Below are 23,818 nucleotides of genomic sequence, written 5' to 3' on the forward strand. Positions count from 1 at the left end.
GCGCTGGCTTCTGTGCCTCTGCTCTTTGCATGGATCTTGATACCACAGATCCTCATCCCCTTGGTAGCTCTCTGATGCTTTCATATAAATCTTGTTAACAAATTATCCAGATTTCCCAGCTGTCCTCATTGCCATTTCTAGAAGCAGAACTCCTATGTGAGACAGTGCAGTGTGCAGTGCTATAGAAATGTCACTCTTATTTATAATCAAACTCATAGGCGTAGGCTTGTTATGATTTGTTCTGTTGTGTACCAAGAGTTTTCTTTCTGATAATTTCTGTCTTCCTTTAATTCAGGAAAATTATTAGCCATATTCTCTAGTCTTTAATTTTGGAAAAATGGTCAGGTATATGTTGGAGCTTCTCATCTATTCTCCTTCTCTCACATCTTCTAAGTTTTTATCTTTATTTATGCTCTACATTTCATTCCAGGAAAATTCTTGACTGTTATCCTCCAATTTCCCAGTTATCCCATCAGTTAGATCCTTATTCTGTCTTTTCTTATTTCAGTGATTGTATTTTTCATTTTTGTGATTTGTTTTCCTCTTGCTCTACTAAATCTTGATTCCTGTCTTCTGGTCATTGTTTCATGATGATTGATTTTGTCTTATAGAGGTGAGAGTGAGATTCAGGGGAGAAAGTTCACAAAGGAGTGTTCAGTATTTGGCAACATTTTTGTTTTCCTTGAGGTGTTTGCTGATTCCAAAGTCAAGAAGTTGAGAAGTTAAGCATTACTTTTAGTGGAAGAATGGGGTCCAGGTAAAAATTATATTTTTTCCTTTATTTTCCTCATTGATTTGTTATAGTAAATGAATCAGTCCACTTGAGAATTGTGGCAGAGGTACTCAATTCATTTTAGCTGCTATTATTTTGTTGTTGACTTTATTATTATTCTCCTCTCCCCACTCCCCTCCTCTTTATGGAGATTTTAAAGTCCTTAGAAGAATGTTTTAATATTTGCTATTATTTTAGAGTAATTTCTTGTTTTGTTGAGCTTTATGATGTTTATTATTCTCATGTGCTTTGACATTTTTACTTGCAAGTTTAACTTGTATAGGATGTATGTGTATGTGTGTGTGCACTTGTATGTGTTTTCTTTCTTCCTTGCCTCACACATATCTCTATATTAATATTTTCCAGTTGGCTTTACCCAGTATGCTGGATCCTCATTGTGGAACCAGACCTTACTTTGGTAACATGGATCCACTATGCTGGGAGAATATCAAAGACCCATTTTGTAAGCCAATAGGCTAGCTTGACCCAAGTTTGGGGTCTCAAATGCTACTACTCTCTCCAGATAGGATGGGCTTTAAAAAAAAAAAAAAAAAGACTTTGTTGAGACAAGAAGCCTCTGCTGGTCTTTGAATTCATGCCACAAAACTAACCCTGGTTGTCTAAAATGTATGTGACATTATAATTTCTAATCAGCCAGAAATTGATGTAGATGTTTGGTTTGGTTCCATCCTTAAGTTTAGTAGGTCTGGGGTCCTAACCCAGTGTAATTCTCTTTCTGGTTCATGAATACCTGGTTAATATCATTTTAAGCACAAATACAACTTTTAAAACATACGCAAATATTTTATTTATCATTGTTATGTGTTTATTTTAAAGTTGTTTATTTAATGGAAAATCTTATATACCACCTTGACTAGAGTAAAGTATTGCTGTTATTATCAGTGGTAGTAATAGTAATAGAAATAATACTAGTAATTAGTGCTGTGTAGGCTCCCATTAAGATTGTCATCACCTAAAATTCTTAGATTATTTTCATACAAACTGTCGGCAAGACAGCTTTTGATTTTCTACATGCACAACAATACTTTTGATGTTCATTCATATATTTTTGGAAGCAGATGAAGGGAAACAGTCATGTTTATATAATCACACTAAAGTTACTGTTTATAACAAAACAGCAGAAGAAATAGATCAATCAAATTGCTCACTTTTATTAATGAGTGGAAGGAAATAAATTCATCAAGTCACAACAGATATATTGAGAGCTCCCCCCCAAAAGATAAAATGTTATGAAAAAACAGATGCAAAAGTGATAATAAAAATTCTAAAATATTAACTTGATAATGACAATCCTGTGGGTCATATGCTTTCAAGATGTTTCATTTTTATTTAATTATTTCGCTTTGTGGATTATATAATGAATTGAATTTTTGTCCTTTCATTAAATACATTTTCAAAAATTAAACATATAAAAGACATTCAGGAATTTTGTGAAAAACACACTACACTGATATCCTGCCAAATTTGGTTCTATATGAATGAATTTAGAAATTATAAAACTGGCTAGAAACATTTAAGCTGAATGTCTTCCCAGTTGAAACATACAAAAATTAAACATTTTCTTGAGGCATTAAACAATTTCATGAAATAGGTGCAAACTAGGTTTTTTTATGTCACAATTTTTTCCCATTGCTTTCTTATTGAATACCCATATGTTAGTACATCACTGGCAGCTTCCATTTTGTAATCATGCTTTTTTTCCTCTTTCTGTTGTCTGTTCCTAAGTGATGAGGTTGAGGGTTCCCGGTATCATATCTCAGGAGAACAATAAGTGCATCAGGCAAGATAATTCAGTTAATTGATTTTTGGATTTTGGTTGTAAAAGGTTGGATTAATCATGGTCGCTGGATCACAATACATTTTCATCACTGGTTTAGGCATGGCCTTCTTTTAGTTCTTTGTTTGTTTATGGAATAAACCTTAGACTTCTATTTTACATATAAATATTCATGCAATTAGAAACACATTGTCATTTCCAATAAGTGGCTAGACAAGAGTAAAGTCCTTGAACGGAACTCTCCTATCTTTTGCTCATGTTCAAAGGCAAAATAAGGTGTTACCAAAAATATTTGCATCTAATTAGCGGGAGTTGGTAAACTGCATATAAATATGTTTTCATTGGCATGAGAGTAATTAAAAATATTTTGAAAATTGAATTTGAATGGCTGTAGGTGGTGTATATGCTGCAGGTTCATCAAAAGAGCCCTCCCCCATTCTCTATTAGCACAAAACCCAATCTTTACCCATCTTATGTCCTGGCTCTGAAAGCACTGGCATTTTCCACCCATGTTTAAAGCTTCAAAATTAATATTTGACTACTCTTGGACACTAGACTTCTAAACACACTCTTCACTGTCTATGTAAAACAGACAGACATCATAGTACTGAAAAGAATTCCTAGAGGAAAGTAAGTTCACTATGGTAGAAAGTACTGGAGTAAGAATCAAGAGACTTGGATTCTAGTCCTTGTTTTGCTACTAACTAGTTGGTAATCTTAGGAAAGCCTCCCAACTTCTATGGAACTTCCCTCCGCTCCCTAACCTATTCTACTATCATTCTACTCCATCTTGCTCAAGTCAGAAACCTGAGAGATCTTTGCTATCTTTCTTTCTTTGATCCATTACATTCAAACCATGAGCAAGGCCTGTAGCTTCTACCTCCAAAATATATCTTGAATCTAGCTCCTTCTCTCCAGATCTTCTACAGCAATCCCAGTCGAAGCTACCATCATCTCTTAGCTGGGTTAGAGCTATAGCTTTTTAGATGATTACCTTGATTCTTCTTTTTAAAATGCAAATTGGGTTGTTTTCCTTTCTTACTTAAAACTATGACTTAGAATGAAATTAAGACTTTCTACCATGGCCTAAAAGACCCTGAATGATCAGCCCCTGCTTGTATCTTCAATCTTATATTTCATTCTCTTGTATGGTCCAGCCACATTGGCCTTATTTCTCTATTTTAAAAGTATTTTGTTGAACATAATGATCATACTTATTTAAATGTCCTATGTCCTAACTTCAATATCTGGGTCACATGACAGTCTGTATTTATTGTCTACTTTTTTCTCTTGGTTATTGGTTTTATAACCATTATATGATCCTGTCTAGTAATTTTTAGTTAAATATTAGACAGTATATATATATATATATATATATATATATATATATTTTTTTTTTTTTTTTTTTTTTGGCAGTACACGGGCCTCTTACTGTTGTGGCCTCTCGCGGAGCACAGGCTCCGGACACGCAGGCTCAGTGGCCATGGCTCACGGGCCCAGCCGCTCCATGGCATGTGGGATCCTCCCGGACTGGGGCACGAACCTGTGTTCCTTGCGCTGGTAGGTGGACTCCCAACCACTGCGCCACCAGGGAAGCCCAGTATATATATATTTTAAAAAATGTAGAGGCTCCAGTTAATGCTATAACTCATCAAGGAACTTTCCCTCTTTTCTTTGCTAGGGAGATAGAGGGCAGCACTGATGGCCTTAGTCTACTCATTGACTGAGCTTGGTTGAGGTTGGATTACAGTTTATCCCAGGTCACCCCTGTTCTTAGGACTTGGTCTTCTGGGGCTTCTTAATGAGTGTCTTGTGGAACTGCATCTTCTCAGTGGAGAGATACGGTGTGGAATTTCTACTCTGATTTTGAGAGTTTTTTATTTAATAGCTTTTTTGAGCTATAAAATTCACCCACATTAAGTGTACAGTGGAATTCAGTGTATTTACAGAGTTGTGCAGCCATCACTGCAATCTAATTTGAGGCTATTTTGAGAGGTTTTGGGCTTAGCTCTTTAGCCTCCTACCCCATGAAGCTTCAGAATTGACAGATGTCTTGAGGGAGAGACTTACTGTGTGCTGAAGCCCGTAAATCTCCATTTTTGTCACTCTCCTAGCCTACAGGACTGCTGGAAGTTCTGCTGGCTTTTCCATACCCCACCTGTGACACTGCCAGGAACCAGCCTGGATTTTCAGTTTCTAGAAGTGCTGATGTTTCCGTATTGGCACATGCCCTCATGTAAAATGTGGTAAGATATTGCCAAGGTCATCTCATCATTCCCTCAAGGGCTCCTGACTCTTACTTGTTCTTTTCCTCCCAGGTCTTTGCTCCTAAGCACTGGGAGATTGCAAGAAATCCCTCTGCTTTTCTAAGGTCTCAGTTTAATGTTTTAGCCTCCTGTTCTGTATCTTTGGAATGTCAGTGAGGGAGAAAGTGGCCATGTGCCTGAGGCCGTTCACTTCTCCAGTTTTATCACTCCATCCTGCACAACCAAAAGATCCCACTGGTTTCTCTGTCTCCCAGCATTGGCCCCCTGCCTGTCCTCGCCCTGATTTTTGGCATGTAGCCAATGTCAGGATCAGCATGTGTCCCTGGGGACAGAAGCAAATCCTCAGCTCACCTCTTGAAAGTTCCTTCTCTGAAATGTTATCCCGTTTGGTCCTTGTTGCTTCTACAGCTTTCTTACGCCTTAATATATAATTTAAAATTTGTCTGGCTTTTCTTTTGTTTTCAACAGCATATTGGCCTCCAACCTACTTGAAAGCAATAGTTAAATTAGCCTCACTTCTTGGAAAGGCCCCAGTGCCTTTCTCGTCTCAGGGTCTTTACCTGGGCTGTTCTCATTGTCTGCTCCACTTGCCCTCAGACTTCACGTGCTGTCTGGCTTCTTCCAGTTCTTTGGATCTCATCACAGTTTGTAATAACTTACTTATTAATACTTAATCATTTATTTTCTGTTTTTTCCATAATAATTTATGCTCCATGAGTAAGAGTCATGTTTGTCCCTAATAATGCTTCTAGTAAGCTCTCAATTGAATGAATAAATACTAAAAAGAATTAGTGGATGAATAATTCAAAAAAGAAAATTGGGCTTTATTCTCTTAGGGAAATTATTTACTTATATGGTTTTTTTTGTGTCACTGGTAGATAACTTCTAAATTTATATTTCTAGTCCAACATTTTCTTTATTCCTCTTATGCTTTTACTTTATTCAATTAAGTATGTTTTGATCACTTGCTGTATCAGTAGCTCTGTGCCAGTTATTTTGAGGTTTACTACGAAGGATTTTAGTATAGCTCCTTTCCTCATATATAGTGCTATCAATTTTAGTAGACAACTCATAAAACTTACAATATATATAACACTGAAACATATAGTAAACATTCAGTATATTATTATTATTGTTGTTGCTGTTATTATTTAAACAAGTACCCTAGGTCAAGTATACTTGCAGTGCCTTCTGAGAACCGATTTTTGCTGGTTTTCATGGGACAAGGAGTCTACGACAGAATGCATGTGAACTTTATTACTAATTACACTGCTTAGTTTAGCCTACTTTTTTATTTTATTTTTTTTAAGCAAGACTTTGTGGATAAAGGAAGCAGTTTGTTGATTTACATTTTGGTGCTAGCTCATTATCTTCTTGGAGACCACAATAAATAATTCACAGACAAGCATTTTGAGTAGCACTACTTGAGATGATTTCGGTACAGGTGATCTTGGCACCAACTTTTGAGTTAGAGGAGAAATTGCCTACCTTTTTTTTTTTTTTTTCCCCCCAGATTACCAGCCATTTACTAGACAAGAAAAAATGAAATAAATGAATCCAGCAGTCAACTCAAGAAGCAAATAATAAGAAATATAAACCAAAGGAAAGCAGAAGAAATTCATTCATAAGTATAGAAAGACATTAGTAAATGAAAATGCAGAAAAAAATTGTGTTTTCCTAAAAAATGAGAAAGAATAGATGATCCATTAACTGGTCTAATTAAGAAAAAAAGGTGAAACTCAGCAAACAAAATTAGGAATACACCAGGAGCATTATATATACAGAGGAACAGAAAAGAATTATACAAATATTCTACAGACTTCTATGTTAATAACTTTTAAAATTTAGATAAAAAGGAAATAATTCTAGGACTACATAGTTGTAAAAAGATGATGCAGAAAGAAGTGAAATGTTTAAATAGCTCAGTAAGCATAGGAGACACTGAAAAAAAAAAGTTTTCAAAGGTACATTTTTTTCATATCTTAAGTTTTAAATATTCCTAAACTATTGAGACAGTTCCAGGGAATAGTGAAAAAAAGGAACATTTCATCTTTTTACAAAGCCAGAAGCTAGAGTGACGCTGACAAGCACACCTGACTTTCAAAAAGATTTTTACAGGCTGGAGAGAGCAAAAGAGCGGGGGAGGGAGAGAGAGAAACTGGCGATTTCGCAAGGACTTCACAAAATGGATCTAAGGAAAACTAAATTTTACTATCCAAGTGGGAGGCCAGGAATAGGCCTTAAGCCTTCTAAAACTCCTGTTGCTGAGGAATGAATGGCCTGGGGGATCAAAGTATTTCCTTGATTCTAAATCTCCATTAACTGTAAAACCATTATTTTTTTTTTTTTTTAGTAGCAGCGTGAATCAACATTTTATTTAATTTGAGAACTTACATTATACTTATGATTTTTCTTGCCATAATATATTTTAAAAAGACAAACAACTGTCTTCACACTTGGTTACTAGTCTTTCTTATTACTGATAGTGTGGAAGTTAGCAATGCCTTTTTTGTGGCTGCTCTTTTTTCTTATTTAACATCTTTATTGGAGTATAATTGCTTTACAATGGTGTGTTAGTTTCTGCTTTATAACAAAGTGAATCAGCTATACTATACAGGTATCCCCATATCCCTTCCCCCTTGCGTCTCCCTCCCACCCTCCCTATCCCACCCCTCTAGGTGGTCACAAAACACCAGGATGATCTCCCTGTGCTATGTGGCTTCTTCCCATGATTTATTTTACATTTGGTAGTGTATATATGTCTATGCCACTCTCTCACTTCGTCCCAGCTTACCCTTCCCCCTCCCTGTGCCCTCAAGTCCATTCTCTACATCTGTGTCTTTATTCCTGTCCTGCCCCTAGCTTCTTCAGAACCAGTTTTTTTTTTTTTTTAAGATCCCATATATATGTGTTAGCATATGGTATTTGTTTTTCTCTTTCTGACTTACTTCACTCTGCATGACAGACTCTAGGTCCATCCACCTCACTACAAATAACTCAATTTCGTTTCTTCCATTGTATATATGTGCCACATCTTCTTTATCCATTCATCTGTCGATGGACAATTAGGTTGCTTCCATGTCCTGGCTATTGGTAAATAGAGCTGCAATGAACATTGTGGTACATGACTCTTTTTGAATTATGGTTTTCTCAGCATCTATGCCCAGTAGTGGGATTGCAGGATCATATGGTAGCTCTATTTTTAGTTTTTTAAGGAACCTCCATACTGTTCTCCATAGTGGCTATATCAATTTACATTCCCACCAACAGTGCAAGAGGGTTCCCTTTTCTCCACACCCTCTCCAGCATTTATTGTTTGTAGATTTTTTGATTATGGCCATTCTGACTGGTGTGAGGTGATACCTTATTGTAGTTTTGATTTGCATTTCTCTAATGATTAGTGTTGTTGAACATTCTTTCATGTGTTTGTTGACAATCTGTATATCTTCTTTGGAGAAATGTCTGTTTAGGCCTTCTGCCCACTTTTGGATTGGCTTGTTTGTCTGTTTGGGTTTTTTTGCGGTACGCGGGCCTCTCACTGTTGTGGCCTCTCCCGTTGCGGAGCACAGGCTCTGGACACGCAGGCTCAGCGGCCATGGCTCACGGGCCTGGCCGCTCCGTGGCATGTGGGATCTTCCCGGACCGGGGCACAAACCCATGTCCCTTGCATCGGCAGGCGAACTCTCAACCACTGCGCCACCAGGGAAACCCTGTTTGTTTTTTTGATATTGAGCTACATGAGCTGCTTATATATTTTGGAGATTAATCCTTCGTCAGTTTCTTCATTTGCAAATATTTTCTCCGATTCTGATGGTCGTCTTTTCATCTTACTTATGGTTTCCTTTGCTGTGCAAAAGCTTTTAAGTTTCATTAGGTCCCATTTGTTTATTTTTGTTTTTATTTCCACTTCTCTAGGAGGTGGGTCAAAAAGGATCTTGCTGTGATTTATGTCATAGAGTGTTCTGCCTATGTTTTTCTCTAAGAGTTTTATAGTGTCTGGCCTTACATTTAGGTCTTTAATCCATTTTGAGTTTATTTTTATGTATGGTGTTAGGGAGTGTTCTAACTTCATTCTTTTACATGTAGCTGTCCAGTTTTCCCAGCACCACTTATTGAAGAGGCTGTCTTTTCTCCATTATATATTCTTGCCTCCTTTACCAAAGATAAGGTGACCATATATGCATGGGTTTATCTCAGGGCTTTCTGTCCTGTTCCGTTGGTCTGTATCTCTGTTTTTGTGCCTAAATTGCCTACAATGACACATTCTTTTCTCTTTCATCGCAGACTGTCATAGTACTTTCATTTTACTCTCCACCATTTTTCTCTCCTCATTTTTCCTCCATTCCTTGCTATTTTAGAGCAGTAAACATTCTAGAGGTAATGGGTAGGAATGAAATAGTTCCCTTAACCAGTGGGTGTGGATTTCTGTGATTCCTGAGCTTAAAGCTAGAGTCAGCCAGTGCATCCAGCCAAGGTGGAGGACTTGAGCACAATCTGTAAGGGAACAAACTTTCAGAGAAAGGTTCAGGTAGCCAAGTGATCTTATTGCACTGGTACAAACCTGGGAAAGGTGTGGAGGCTTTAAAGTGGGTGTAAGAAAGTGGGTGAGGGATAGAGTTTGGATTAGCACCAGTGTCCAAGGACTCAGAACAGGTAGGTAATATGATTCCTGTTATAAATTGCCTGCCTCAGCCCAGATCTGAAAGAGTGTTCCTGATTGGGCTTTTAATTGAATGTGTGCTTTTATTTAAGTTCTGGAGTTTCTTATTTTAGTAGATGGAGGTGGGACTTGGGAGTCAATATATATATATTTTAATTAATTTATTTATTGTTGGTTGGGATGGGTCTTCATTGCTGTGTGTGGGCTTTCTCTAGTTGTGGTGAGCGGGGACTACTCTTTGTTGCAGTGCACGGGCTTCTCATTGCGGTGGCTTCTCTTGTTGCAGAGCACGGGCTCTAGGCACGTGGACGTCAGTAGTTGTGGCACGTGGGCTCAGTAGTTGTGGCTTGCAGGCTCTAGAGCACAGACTCAGTAGTTGTGGGGCATGGGCTTAGTTGCTCCATGGCATGTGAGATCTTCCCGGACCAGGGATCGAACTGGTGGCCCCTGCATTGGCGGGCAGATTCTTAACCATTGCGCCACCAGGGAAGTCCTGGGAGTCAATATTTTTAAAAAGCTCTCCAAATGATTTTGATGATTACCAGGTTGGGGAACCACTGCTAGGAGATTTCTTATTGTGGTAACAGTGTCTCCACTTTCTGAGGGAGGTATCGTTTTCGAAGCTTGTTGTGACATTGCACTGCTGTATTAGTTATGGTATCCAATCTCAAGGGGATTGCGCCCCTACCCCCCCACCTCTCTCTCTCTCTCTCTCTTCCAGAGTGCTAGTGCCAGAGCTGCTTTGCTCTACATGACCTTGCTCTTTGATCACAGTTGATTGGTCTAGAGGTAGCCATCTTACTGAAGCAGGATTTATTTATTTATTTATTATTTGGTTGTGCCAGGTCTTAGTTACGGCAGGCAGGCACCTTAGTTATGGCATGCATGTGGGATTTAGTTCCCTGACCAGTAATCGAACCTGGGCCCCCTGCATTGGGAGGGTGGAGTCTTAACCACTGCGCTACCAGGGAAGTTCCCTGAAGCAGGATTAATGAGAGTCTTTCTTGGGGTTTTAACTTGAGACTCAGAGAGCCAAGTTTTATCTACTCATTATTTCCTTAAAATCTGGCTATCATGTTTTCTACTATGGGATAGAGCTCATCTGTGGAGATAGAGAATAAAGCAGAATGCTTATAGAAACTTAAATATGAGATAGGGAGACAGTCTTGATAATATTCAAATCCAAGTATTTTGGAAGGTTCTAGCAACTGTGGTCCCTTGTTATGGGGTCAGGAGCAAAGAGGGCAGGGTATCCTTACTATTTGCAGGAATGATGTTGGTCTTCTGCTTTGTAAAATGATTTTTTTAATTAAAAAAAAAAAAAAACAACTTCCAAGATCATGGAGAACTCTGATCTGTTATGGCTAATGACATGTGGGGTATACCAGATGTGGCAGACAGAACTATGACTCCCCAAAGCTGTCTGTCCCGATCTCCAGAACATCTGACTGTGTTACCTTACATGTACAAAGGGACTTTGCAGATGTGATTAGGTTAAGTATCTTGAAATGGGGAGATGATCCTGGATTATCTGGGTGGGACTAATGTAATTACGAGGGTTCTGATAAGAGAAAGTGAGAAGAGAAAAGAGAGATAAGGCGGAGAATGTGATGACAGAAGCAGAGGTTGGAGTGATGAGATTTCTGGGTTTAAAGGTGGTGGAAGGGAACCACATGCCTAGGAAGGCAGATGATCTCTAGAAGCTGTAAATGACAAGGAAAGGGATTTGCCCCTAGAGCCACAAGAAGGAATGCAGACTTGCTCTTAGCTGAGATCCATTTTGGTCTTCTGACTCCCAGACCATAAAATAATAAATGTATGTCATTTTAAGCCACCAAGTTTATGCTAATTTGTTATAGAGGCAGCACCCGGTGAAAACAAAGGCACAATTGAGACTTTCTTAGTGTTATTGGCCAATCCTGTGGTGCTAAGGGGATGGCTTCCAGTGACTGAGGACCCAGAAGCCACACTCCTGAGTTACTCTCAGTTCAGTTGCCCATAGCTCCACGAAAACATGTCTTATGGTCATTGATTCTGGTACCCTTGCATTAACAGACAGAAGATACTGGGCTTGGACCCGATCCTCCTTCTTTGCTCCTGCCCAGCCACTCTCTTTGGGAAGGGAGGCAAGCAGTAAAGTCCTCCAAAGACTACAGCCATTGTTTAGACAGAAGAGCAGAAAGTCACAACAATCTGAAAAATGAGATCTCTGGTCTTGAGTAAAATGGGCATATTGATCGGGTGAAGAAGACAGCGTCCACAAAGTGAAATTCAACCCCAGAGCTCTGCTCTTTCCCTCTGTCTACTCAGGCCCCATAATGAGAGGCTTGTGAGCAATCAGGGCTGTGATCGCTAATGCTCAGTGCGGAATGATTAGCTGCCATCAGCCAGGCAAAGAGTACTAACTGATGCTTGTTTATAGTTAAATAGAATCGAGCTCTTTTTGTTTGCTTTTTTAATCTGCTCTCACCTAGGTTTTTGGCTTTATAAGAGCACGCAACTCTCCTTTGGAGAGTGGGAGACCCTACTCAGTGTCTCAGTGTCTTTTAAACACTTATTCAAACAAACATTTTGGAGAGCACACCATAATTGCATGTTACAGTTTTACAAAGCCATATTTTGGATAGAAAATGGGTACATGTTAAAATACGTCCTATGTTCCAGATCAGACCACAATGCTGTGTTCTGCTTACGTGGTTGTCTCTTACTCTGAGGTGAAAAAGAAGCTCTGTTTTACTTCTGAATATCTCCCTTCCAGAATGAGATTGATGTGCAGAAATGGAATGAAGTGGTTTGTATCATGTGACAACAAAAAATTAGATATTGCTTTGGGTTTTTACTATGATTTTATAAGGTATGATGTCTCATACGTGTAATGGTGGGAAGCCCATGGCTTCTCTCTTTTTACATTTATTTTTAAACAGTTTCAAACTTACAAAACATCTCAGGAATAACACTAAGAACTCGATACACATTTCACCAACCAGATTCACCAATTGTTAACATTTTGCCACTTTTATAATTCTTTAATATATATGTGAGGGAATTTATATATATTCTATATTCATATATATATTTCGCACCCCTGAACCATTTAAAAGTAAGACGTGGACATCATATCCTTTATTCTTATGTACTTCAATGTATATTTCCTGAGACAGAGACATTCTCGTGCATAATTATTCTAGTTATCTACTGCTATATGACAAACCAGTTCCAACTTAATGGTGTAAAACAACAGCTATTTTGTATTGCTTATGGATTCCGTGGGTCAGGAATTTGGAGTGAGAACAGTGGAGATGGCTTGCCTCTGCTTTACGCTGTCTGGAGCCTCAAGTGGGAAGACTCAAACCTCTGGAGATGTCTTAAACACTGGAATCTGGAACTACCTAGAACTTTCTTCATTCACATGTCTGGTGTCTGGACTGGTTATCTCAACATCTGGGTTAAGTTGTGACTGCTGACCAGGACCCTACATGTGGCCTCTTTGTGTCTTGGTTTCCTCACTGGGTTTCCTTACTTGGGTTGCCTCAGTGCTGTTGGGCGTCTGCGATGGCAGTTCGGGGCACTAAGAATGAGTGTTTCTGTGAACAATGTGAAAGCGTCAGGGCCTTTTTTGGACAGCCTCAGAGTCACATAACGTCACTTTTGCTCTACTTCCTTAATGAAAGTCGTCAGGAGTCTGCCAAACTTCAAGCGTAGGGAGATTAGAACCCACATCTTTTTAATTTATGTTTATTTATTAATTTTGGGGTAAGATATGCAAAACGTACAATTTACCATTTTAACTATTTTTAAGTGTATGGTTTAGTGGCATTAAATACGTTCACATTTTTGTGCAACCGTCACCACCATCCATTTCCAGAAATTTTCCGTCTTCCCATCTCAAACTATGTACCTGTAAAACAAATAACTCCTTATTCCTTCCTCTCCCCAGCCCTTGGCAACCACTATTTTACTTTCTGTCTCAATGAATTTGACTATTAGAAGAAACTCATACAAGCAGAATCATACAATGTTTGTTTTATTTCACTTAGCATAATGTCTTCAAGGTTAATCCAAGTTGTAGCATATAGTCAGAATTTCTTTCCTTTTAAAAGCTGAATAAGGGCTTCCCTGGTGGCGCAGTGGTTGAGAGTCCGCCTGCCGATGCAGGGGACACGGGTTCGTGCCCCCGTCCGGGAAGATCCCACATGCTGCGGAGCGGCTGGGCCCGTGAGCCATGGCCGCTGAGCCTGAGTGTCCGGAGCCTGTGCTCCGCAACGGGAGAGGCCACAACAGTGAGAGGCCCGCGTACCGCAAAAAAAAAGAAAAAAAAAAAAGCTGAATAATATTCCATTGTATGTAGTATATACTACAGTTTGTTCATCCACTCATCTGCTGATGGACAGTTGTAGAACCCATATCTTAACGGAAGAGTGTCGAAGATTTGCAGCAATCTCTATAACCACTACAATAACCACAGTATAATTATAAAATCAATACATTTAGCACTGATACAGTACCGTTGGCCCCTGGTTCTTGAGTTAGACTGGCCAAGTTTGGAGTCTGTCCCTGCTTTTTATGAGGTATAGACTTTTGGTAAGTAGCTCTGGCCTCTGATCTTTAGTCTCCTCATCGCTAACTACCTATGTCTTAGGGTGGCTGTGAGGCCTAATAAAATACTTACGCGATGATTCTGGCACCCAGTAGTGGCTGAGTAAGCTTTAGGTCTCCCTTTCACCTCAGAGAATTAAACATGTCACTGAGCGCTCAACAGGCCTACAATTAATTACTGGTTGGCTGGGAAGCTTTAGAGGCGACTTTGGTTTTCTAAGAAATAATGAAGAAATTTATTATACACTTAAATTGTTGCCTTATGAGTTCCCATTTCTGAAGGTTCATCTTCTTTTTGTTAGATGCAGGTTAAGCATCATCAACCAAGAGAGAGAATTCTCCATTTATTAAAAACAAGTTATAGTCATTTAAAAGAAAAACGTATTATCAATCTACCAGCATCATGAAGGTACAGCAAACCTAATTTCTGAATCAGGATACCTTTGGCTACAAGTAGTAGAACACCCAACTCAAAAATAGCTTAAGCTATAGAGAAATTGTATTATTTTATAAGAGGAAGACCAGCAGCATGGATGCTCCAGAGTTGGGTAATTCAGTGGCTCAGTGATCCCACAAGGGTCCACAAAAGTTTTGGTCTAAGAGACCACAAAAACCTCTATTGGAGCCTCTTCCATAGGTTGGCCTAGACCACAAATGGAAACCTTCTCATGGTGGCAAGATGGCTGCAGTAGTTTCCAGCATCACATTCAGACATGGCAACATTCAGAAGAGACCATCTTTTCCTGTGAACTCTTGGAGAGTGAGAACTCCTTCTAAGAAGCCCTCCAGAAGATTCTCCTCACCGCTCATTCATCAGATTTGCATCACTTGCCCATGTCCAAACCACCTGTGGAAGGGAAATGGAACCCCCATTAACTGACTTAAACCAATTGTGGTTAACTTCTTGGGTCTGGTGTTGGGACTGGCACCAGCCTCTCCTGAAATACTGGCCATTGGCCGGGAGCTGAAAAAATGTGGGAGGAGGGGCAATAAATACTACCTGCTACAGCAGCGGTCCCCAACCTTTTTGACACCAGGAACTGGTTTCATGGAAGACAATTTTTCCACGGGGTTGGTGGGCAGGGAATGGTTCAGGTGGTAATGTGAGTGACAGTTCAGGCAGTAATGTGAGCGATGGGGAGCCATGGGGAGCGGCAGATGAAGCTACCTATGCTCCCTTGCCTGCCGCTTACCTCCTGCTGTGCGGCCCGGTTCCTAACAGGCTGCGGACAGGTTGGGGACCCCTGTGCTACAGTATACTAGTTAGATTTTGTTATATCCAAGCATTAGAAATTAGAATGAAAAATCCATTTTTGTATATCTGCATCATTAGCAAATGCCTGAAGTTCTTTAGAATGTAGTTTTGATAAGCAATTGACATGAAACATAATAGTAATGATTTGGTAATCAAGAAAGATGAAGTAGATATAATTAACTTTGAAATACTTTTTAAAATAATAAGTGTTTCTAAGAGTCTAAAAAACTTCCCAAGTATAGTAAGGAGTTTGTTAAAAATGTGTTCACCATTTTTGCATTTATGTTTCTTTATAGTCTTAGCAGGTAAACTCTCTATGTAAGGATTTATTTTCTTTCAATTTTAATTTTCCACTAATCAATTTCTCTGTAAAATGATGGATGCAATTAAGAATGTATTTAAGGGGCTTCCCTGGTGGCGCAGTGGTTGAGAGTCCGCCTGTCGATGCTAGGGGACATGGGTTCGTGCCCCAGTCCGGGAGGATCCCATATGCCGCGGAGCAGCTGGGCCCGTGAGCCATGGCCGCTGAGCCTGTGCGTCTGGAGCCTGTGCTCTGCAACGGGAGAGGCCACAACAGTGAGAGGCCCGTGTAACGCAAAAAAAAAAAAAAAAAAAAGAATGTATTTAAGAACTAAGTATAATCACTCCCTTTTCCTAATTTTAATTTCTTCTGTATTTTTGTCCCAAGCATACTAGTGATTATAGGCCATGTTCACAGCAGTACAATTCCTATTTACTCAGTAATGCCCATAGGAAAACCGAAATTTGCACAAGTGAAAGAGATCAGCTTCCCAGGTCATCATGTCATCTGTTACAGTTAATATCAGACAAGTAGGCTAGATAACAGTGTAACAAATATACCCCCCCAAACCCAATCTCAGAAACGTTTATATTTTGTTCATGCCATATACCCATAGAAGTTGAATGGAGTATAGAGGACTCTGCTCATGCTACTGACTCAGGGACTCAGGTTGACGGGGGAGCCAGCATTTCAAATGTGCCACAGGGAAAAGGGGGCTTGGGGGAAACTTCACGCCAGCAATTACACATTTTGTCCAGAAGCTACACATGTACTTCTAGTCATTTTATTTGTTAGAACCAATTACATGACACCCTAACCCATGGGGGCCAAGAAGTATGTTCCTGCCAAGTCCCTGGGAGATGGAGAGCCAGCAACACTGGTGAGCAGTATTTTTGACAACTGCAACAATGTACCAGTGTATATCACTGTCTTTCAACGGGAGGGGAGACATGCCCTAAGGAACAATTAGTCCTCAGTTGTTATAACCAAAATGCAAATGCTTCAGTTAGGGTGGTGCTCTATACCCTGGTATGACTACAAATACAGCTTCAGCAAGGACAGAAAATCTCATCTCATGACTTGAACTGCGGTATGGCTTTTCCCTCATGTTAGGTAAAAATGTAGCCTTTTTCAAATCTGTGTGTCACTGCATACTGGAAGGGTGGTATCAAGCAAGTAATCCTTGGAGTGTATTTCCAGCTGCCCAGTCTAATTTCCTCTTCACTTTCTAATCATGGGTCTTCTGTCCACATTGCTTGATATCATAGATTGTTAGGTTTTTGATTGTAAATGTTGGGCCATCTCCATTTATTTGGTATAAAGGATGATTCATTCTAAAGAGAACTTAAAACCTTTATTGCTGATTTTGATAATTGTGGTCATGCCTGTGCAAGCACAGTGAACAAGTACATTTAATCAACTTAGTCTGAAAACTTAGTCTGAATATTTAGTCTGAATGCTCCAGCCATTTCTCGCCCCTGAACAATCTAAGTCAGTCCATGGACTCTTTAATAAATCAAGCTTCAATGGCAAGAATGGCAATAGGGGAAGTGTCTCATGTGACAGGAAATAAAGGGAGAAGTCCAGCCACTCTTCTCCATTGGTGTTAAATAATAATAGTAATAATAATAATAGTATTTGAATAGTTGAATGCACATTTCATTCTAGGCTCTTTAGTAGTTGCTGTGTGTATGTATGTGTGTGTGTGTGTATATATATATATATATACACACACACAAATATATAGTACACTCTAGCCAATCCTCAGCACAAATAGAGTGAGTTGGCTGGTATCGTCTGGTTTTCATATGAGGAAACAGTCTCAGATGTTTGTCCAAGTTCAAACAGCTACTCAGTGTCTCCAACTGTAACAAAACTTTGAGAATTTAGGCTTGATTTTATTTTATTAACTGTCCAGTTTTCTTTTAATTCCCTAAAGATGTTATTTGTACCTGTAATTTTTAAATAGCTTTCTATTTTGTATAATACTGATTTAATTATATCTTTAAAATCTTCCCAGTGTACTGTAAGTACGTCCAAAATCTTTGCACAATTATAGGTCTAACCCTGTGACTTAGCAGGTATTCAGACAATGCTTTGAATGAATGAATGCATCCGTGTGAGGTTCACATGTCTGGCTGAAAGCTACTACCTGCTTTACGCATGCCAATCCAGACCAGTTGAGCTGGCTTGAACTCCAAGGCCTATTTGCTATCAATTTTCTAAACAAGCAGAATTAGCTATGTGTTTTTTCTACCTAAGTAGAAGAGAAGATTTAAGAATGATTTTCATGACTGATTATATTAAAAAAATGCATGCTGAATAATATATTTAACAACAAACAACAACAAATAACAAATGTGTGAGCGTGAGAACAAATCAAAATGAAAATAACTTATTAAAGAATAAATTTTGTACTGTATTTTCTAAAGTTTTTGCAATAAGCTTATGTTACCTTCATGACTGGAATAAAAACAAAAAAGATTTTTAAAAAAATGCATGCTGACTGTAGAAAATCTAGCAAATGCAGAAAAACATAAATAAGAAAATAAAAATAACTCCAAATTCCAGAGATTCGTTCTCCCAGTCATTGTTTTTAAAGGCATGTGTATACACACAGTTTACACAACTCTCAGTATATATAGTATTGCAGCCTGACTTTTCACTTTATTATGTCCTTTAAAATCTTTTTTAAAAGATGCTTGTCAGTGGTCTCATACTGTTCCATCATATAAAGGGGGCATAATTTATTATTGGACGTTTAGGCTCTGTCATTTTTTTGCTATTATAAATAATGTGATGAACATCTTCTATATAAATCTTTGTGAGCATGATTTTCAATGTACCATCCGTCCTTTGGAGTCCCTTGACTGGTGACACGTACCTCTGCTAACTGATATTTGACACATGGGGCTGAAGCTGTGTAGCTAGAACTTATTAAGAAGACAAATAGTGTAGCAGTGGCCTGTCTCATGCTCATAAAATAAAATGGATACAAGTATAATTTTGCAGGCCATTTATTTGGTTAAAAACTGGATGCCTCATTGATTCCACACACAATATATCCCAAAAGAATGAAGGTGACCTTGGAGACAGCCAGTCATTCAGAATCCAGTTAATCAAGCCTCAGGGTATTTGGTTCCCAACACCAACCAGAGCCATCATGATATGTCAGATTCTTGTTACTCAGAATTTAGGAAGGGATGTGGGTTCTGTTTAGCTTGTGGGTGCTCTTCTGGAAACAACAGAAGATCTCAGTCTTTAACTCTAAGGCATGTTGGTTGTGGGAGTTGCAGGCTTTTGTAGAAAGAGTAACAATTTAGTCTAAAATTTACTGAGCTTTACTGAAGACCGCCCAAAAGAGGAAATCATTTAAACTTGAATATCACCCCACCAGAAGACTGGAAAAAAGCACAGTCTTAGAACTCTGTGCTTCTAGGACATCTGAGATATATAGCACATCTATTTATAAAGTTCTTTAAACTGGGGTCTCATTTATTTTGTCAATATCTTGCAGAATCAACAAAAATTAAAATCCATGTTAAAAAAAAGACCTGAGTTGCTTTCCAGTTATTTAAGCTACAGGCATCAAAGCTTAGCATTCATCTCTAATAGCCTAAGAGGATGACGATTTTACCTTTGATCTAGAATTTGTTTAATCTTCTAGGACAGTGCAGGAGATTCTAGGTCCAAATTCCAGGTATTTAATATGTTTCAGTTTTGCGCTCTGCTTCATGATGACAATTTTATCACTAGCTCTTAACACTGTACTAAATTGCTATATTAATATTAATGTCATATAGCTGATTCACTTTGTTATACAAAAACTAACACAAGGTTGTAAAGCAATTATACTCCAATAAAAACGTTAAAAAATATTAATGTCAAAGTGTGAAAAATTCAACGGGTAAATGGTATACAAATTAGCCTAATGCAAACTTTAATGGATTCCTGCACTAAAAAAATCCTTTGAAACAAAGGTAACTAAAGTGGTAAAAAAGACCAACCAATGACCATTAAAAGGGAAGATTGCTACAAGTTAAAGAATAAAATACTTTAAAGCAAACAAGCAAGCTTGACTGATTTTAATCAAACAATATGAATGCAATAGCTGGTATAAACCTTCGATTATATTATGGGGTATAAACAGGAAACATTTTTTTCCCAGTCACAGTGCTGTGAGTTGAATTGTGTCTGCAGTAAAAGATAAGTTGAAGTCCAAACCCCTGGTACCTGCGAATGTAAACCTATTTAGAAATAGGGTCTTTGCAGATGTAATCTAATTACGATGAGGTCATTAGAGTGGACGCTAATCCAACAAGGCTGCTCTCCTCATAAGATGATGCACATTTGGGCAGACAGACATGCACAGAAGGAAGGCAGTGAAGGTGGCCATGAGGTAATGGAGGCAAAGACTGGAGTGATGCATCTGCAAACCAAGGAATGGCAAGGATTTCCGGCAAACACCAAAAGCCAGAAGGGGCAGGGAAGAATCCTCTCCTAGTCTTCAGAAGGAACGTGGCCTGGTGGACAGATTGATTTCAGATTTCTGGCCTCCAGAACTGTGAGACTATGTTTCTGTTATTTTAAGCCACACAGGTTGTGGTACTTTGTTATGGTAGCCCCAGCAAGCTAATAATAGTCATGGTTTTCTCTAGGTTCTGCCAAATCCCTGTCTTCTCTTGCCTCAATTACGTCTGAGACAGATCACATGGATTGCTGGTCAGTCACTATTTTAAAAAGTCAGTCCAGTTTAAGCCTCTAATCTTATATCCAATTTACATCTCATCTCTTTCCCCACCTCCAGTGTCAGCCAGGCTTCTGGGTCAGAGGACTTGGGGTCTTGATGAGGATTGTGCTTGCAAATTTCCTACCCCTCATAGAAGTGATGGAGAGGCATGTCTCATTCTAGGACACCTTGTCCCCTGCATCTGCTGGATCTGGTGTTGGAAGGAAGTGGACTCAGAGAGACGGCAGGAGTCAGTGATGGGGTGTCCCCTTTGGTCTTGTTCTCAATGAATCTGGTCCTATGTTATTGGTGGCCCCTGTGTTTCCCTGGGGTGGTGTTTGCTTTTCTCCTACCAACACTGTCCCCCAGAACTTCCTGTGAGAGAGACAGCTAAGTCTCCATTTGGTGCTTCCCGTAGGTTCATGTCCAAGATGCAGGGTGGCCTCAGAGTGCCTGCTTTTCCTCTTCTCTCTGCTCCTTCCTAGGGAGCCATGGGAACCACCAAAGTTCTCCATTCTTTCCTTACACCCTGGGACTGAGATGGAGAAAGGGCTGCATCCATCTTTTTCCCAGTCATGCCACAGCACTCACTTGTCACTATGGAAACAGTGCAGACCACTCTGTCATCATCCTGTCTTCAGCATGCCCTAGGCAGGAAGTGGTCTTGTGCTCCTGTAAGAGAGAACTCTCCCGGTGTGAATCCATGCCTCCCAGAAACTCCTCCAGCAACCTGCTCACCAGTGGCAGCTCTGATTCCACAGCCTCCAGCCGTCGAGGGCAGCACTGTATATCCTGGATGTCGGTGCCCTAACAAATGATTCTTTCAAGGCTTTGGTTGCCTGGCTTCAGTGGATACTTACAGCATCCTCCTCCTCGGCAAGGAGAAGAAAAGGACTTGAGGGAGATAACGGGACTCTTACTATGAGCACTGCCTTCCTGCGCCTGCAGCTCCCTATGGCTCCCCTCCCACCCCTAGTCTTGCTGTACAGCCCGGAAAGGTGTGGAGCTGGTGTGAGAATCGTCAGTCCTGAGCAAAGTGTCTTGACTCAGTTGTTGGTGGTTCTCCTTTGAATGTGGGAATATTTCATGCCTAAACTTTGCCCTCACTTTGGCGTCTTGGGAGTGCTGAAGGCGCGAAGCTTACAAGAGTGGCCTGCACCATTTTTGTAGTGAGAGGGGTGTAGGGTGGCATGACTGGGGAAAAGATGCGTCACTGACTCCCGGGCAAAGATCAATTCCCACTCAATTGCTGTTACACCAGGAAAATGTGTTTTCTCTTTCTTGGTTTTTCCCTTCCTCATGCTTAGCCTTTGATATTCCAAGATGTTTTATATCTTTGCCAAGATCTTATGATTAATGAGACGGAGGAGTGAGATTTAATGTATAAGGTCTAAAGAGGGTGCTGCCAGGTGGCTGTGACTCATAGACCCCTTCCATTAGCTGGGCATCCCAGTGAGTTTTAGAGGAAGGGAATCTGCTTCCACTCACCTGCTTGGAGATTGGCTGGCTGAAGTTTTGAGATCATTATTTCAGTAGTTGTATTAGCTGTTTGATGACTCCATTTCTAGGCTAAGTGTTCTCACAATGCGACACCCCTGATCATCATGAGCAGTCCCACATGGAAAGTTGTTAGAAATACAGATTCTCAGGCCCCACCCCAGAACTATTGAACCAGAAACTGGGGCTAGGTCGCAGGCATTTATATTAGCAAATGCTCCAAGCGATTCCACTGTGCACTCGTGTTTGAGAACTGCTGTTCCAAAGATGTTTCTCTTCCCCAATTCAAAATGATACTCTAAGAAGTGGGTGTCTACTTGGTATGGCCTAATACGAAAGATATGCCTTACCTTAAAAATTATTCCTTTGAAGTTCTCTTATGATTTTCCATCCATCACACACTTTAGCTTAAAAGCTTTCTGATGCACTTTAGCTGAGGCAAAGAGAGTCTCCTAAGGAGAAAACTCCAGAAGTTTATTAACTACTTCAAGCAAGGCAACTTCCACTTGAGTCCAATCATCCTTACTGTGATGCTTATTAACTATAGAATATTTCCTCGTGTAAGACGAGGATTAAGGATGGGACTCACCTTTCCTTGCATTATCTTCTCCATAGCAATTATCACCATCAAACATACCATATATTTTATTTGCTTATTTTATGTTCTGTATGTCCTCCTCCACATGAATGTGAGCTTTATGAAGGCAAGGGCTTTTGTATGTTTTAGTCACTGCTGATTCCCCAGCACCTTGAACAGTACTGGGAACATTGTAGACATTCACAATTATTTGTTGAGTGAATGCATGAAGGTTGGTTTTCAAGAATGTGTTATACAAGTTGTTGTAGATTTCTATGCTTATTGATTCATTGAAGAAAATTACAGTTTTTGTTCTGATTTCTACTTGTCAGGATGCTTAATACCACAGGCTTCATAAGGTCCTCAGAAGTCCCATCATTTTAGTGCAACATGAACAGAAGAATTTATTAGATTGATGTGGACGTTATTACCTAGGGGTATGCTACAGAGCATCATGGATGGGAACTGGACAGGGGAGAAGACACGGGAGGCAGGGAGAACAATAATGTGAAATGAACACAAAAGGATTTATGTTGGTAACTCCTGGGTATGACAGTCTGCTGTTGGTTCAGGAGTGTCCTTTTGTAGCGATTATTTTGGGGCAGTAAATCTGTTTATCAGTAACTGTGTTAGGTCTAACACATCCCAGGATGCAGTATTTCCACTTTCCTGTTGGCACACCTGACAGCTCCTACTTCACAGATGTTCACTGTTCTCTGGCTCATTGATGATCCCATTTTGACGCAGAAGAGCTGGTTTCCACTCTTGAAGCACTGGGAGGGCAATAGGCAGACACACTTGGAGGTGGCAGCTGCAATGAGAGAGACAGTGTGACTCACCACAGTGCTTTAAGGTTTGATTTTACCTAACTTGTCCCCAGAGCAGTGAGCACTTTGGTGGCAATGAGTGAGAATGCTGGAACAAAGGCAATGACCCAACTGTGGCTGAATGGAGTGATCTGGGTATAAGAGAGGAGAGGGCACTGGTAAGTCCATAAGGTGCAAGAGCTGGGCTACCTCTGACCCCTCCCTCTCACTCACTGCCCACATCCAATCAATCCATTTACATAATGTCTTCAGTCTGTCCTTCATGTTCTTTTCTCATTGGCATCACCTGGGAACAGTTATATAAGGTATCATTTATTGAGCCTGCACCATGAAACCACACACTAGGCCAAGTGCTTTGTGTAATTTATTTCATTTAATTCTCACAATAAACATAGGAACTATATGGCATTATACTAATTCTACAGATGAAGAAACTCAGCTCAGAGAGGCTAAGTGATATGCCTATGGTCCCACAATTAGTAAGTGGTAGAGGCATATTTTAAATCGTGAATGACTCGCAAGCCTGAACTCCTTTAACA

The 23,818-nt window shown here is 39.7% G+C and overlaps 1 protein-coding gene and 1 long non-coding RNA gene across 3 annotated transcripts in view; one reads left to right on the forward strand and one right to left on the reverse strand.

The window, feature by feature from the left end:
- The window catches only part of LOC307183157, a 248,489-nt gene that overhangs the window by 81,178 nt on the left and 143,493 nt on the right, over window positions 1-23,818 (forward strand). The window lies entirely within an intron of this gene.
- Window positions 15,628-23,818, reverse strand: part of C6 (complement C6) — a 93,766-nt gene continuing 85,575 nt past the window's right edge. Inside the window, exon 17 of the mRNA XM_079915266.1 lies at window positions 15,628-23,263. Coding sequence (XP_079771392.1) covers window positions 23,088-23,263 — 176 coding nt within the window. The 3' untranslated portion in view covers window positions 15,628-23,087. The remainder of the gene's footprint in view (window positions 23,264-23,818) is intronic.

The sequence above is a fragment of the Stenella coeruleoalba genome (assembly GCF_951394435.1).
Source record: "Stenella coeruleoalba genome assembly, chromosome: 3".
Taxonomy (NCBI): domain Eukaryota; kingdom Metazoa; phylum Chordata; class Mammalia; order Artiodactyla; family Delphinidae; genus Stenella; species Stenella coeruleoalba.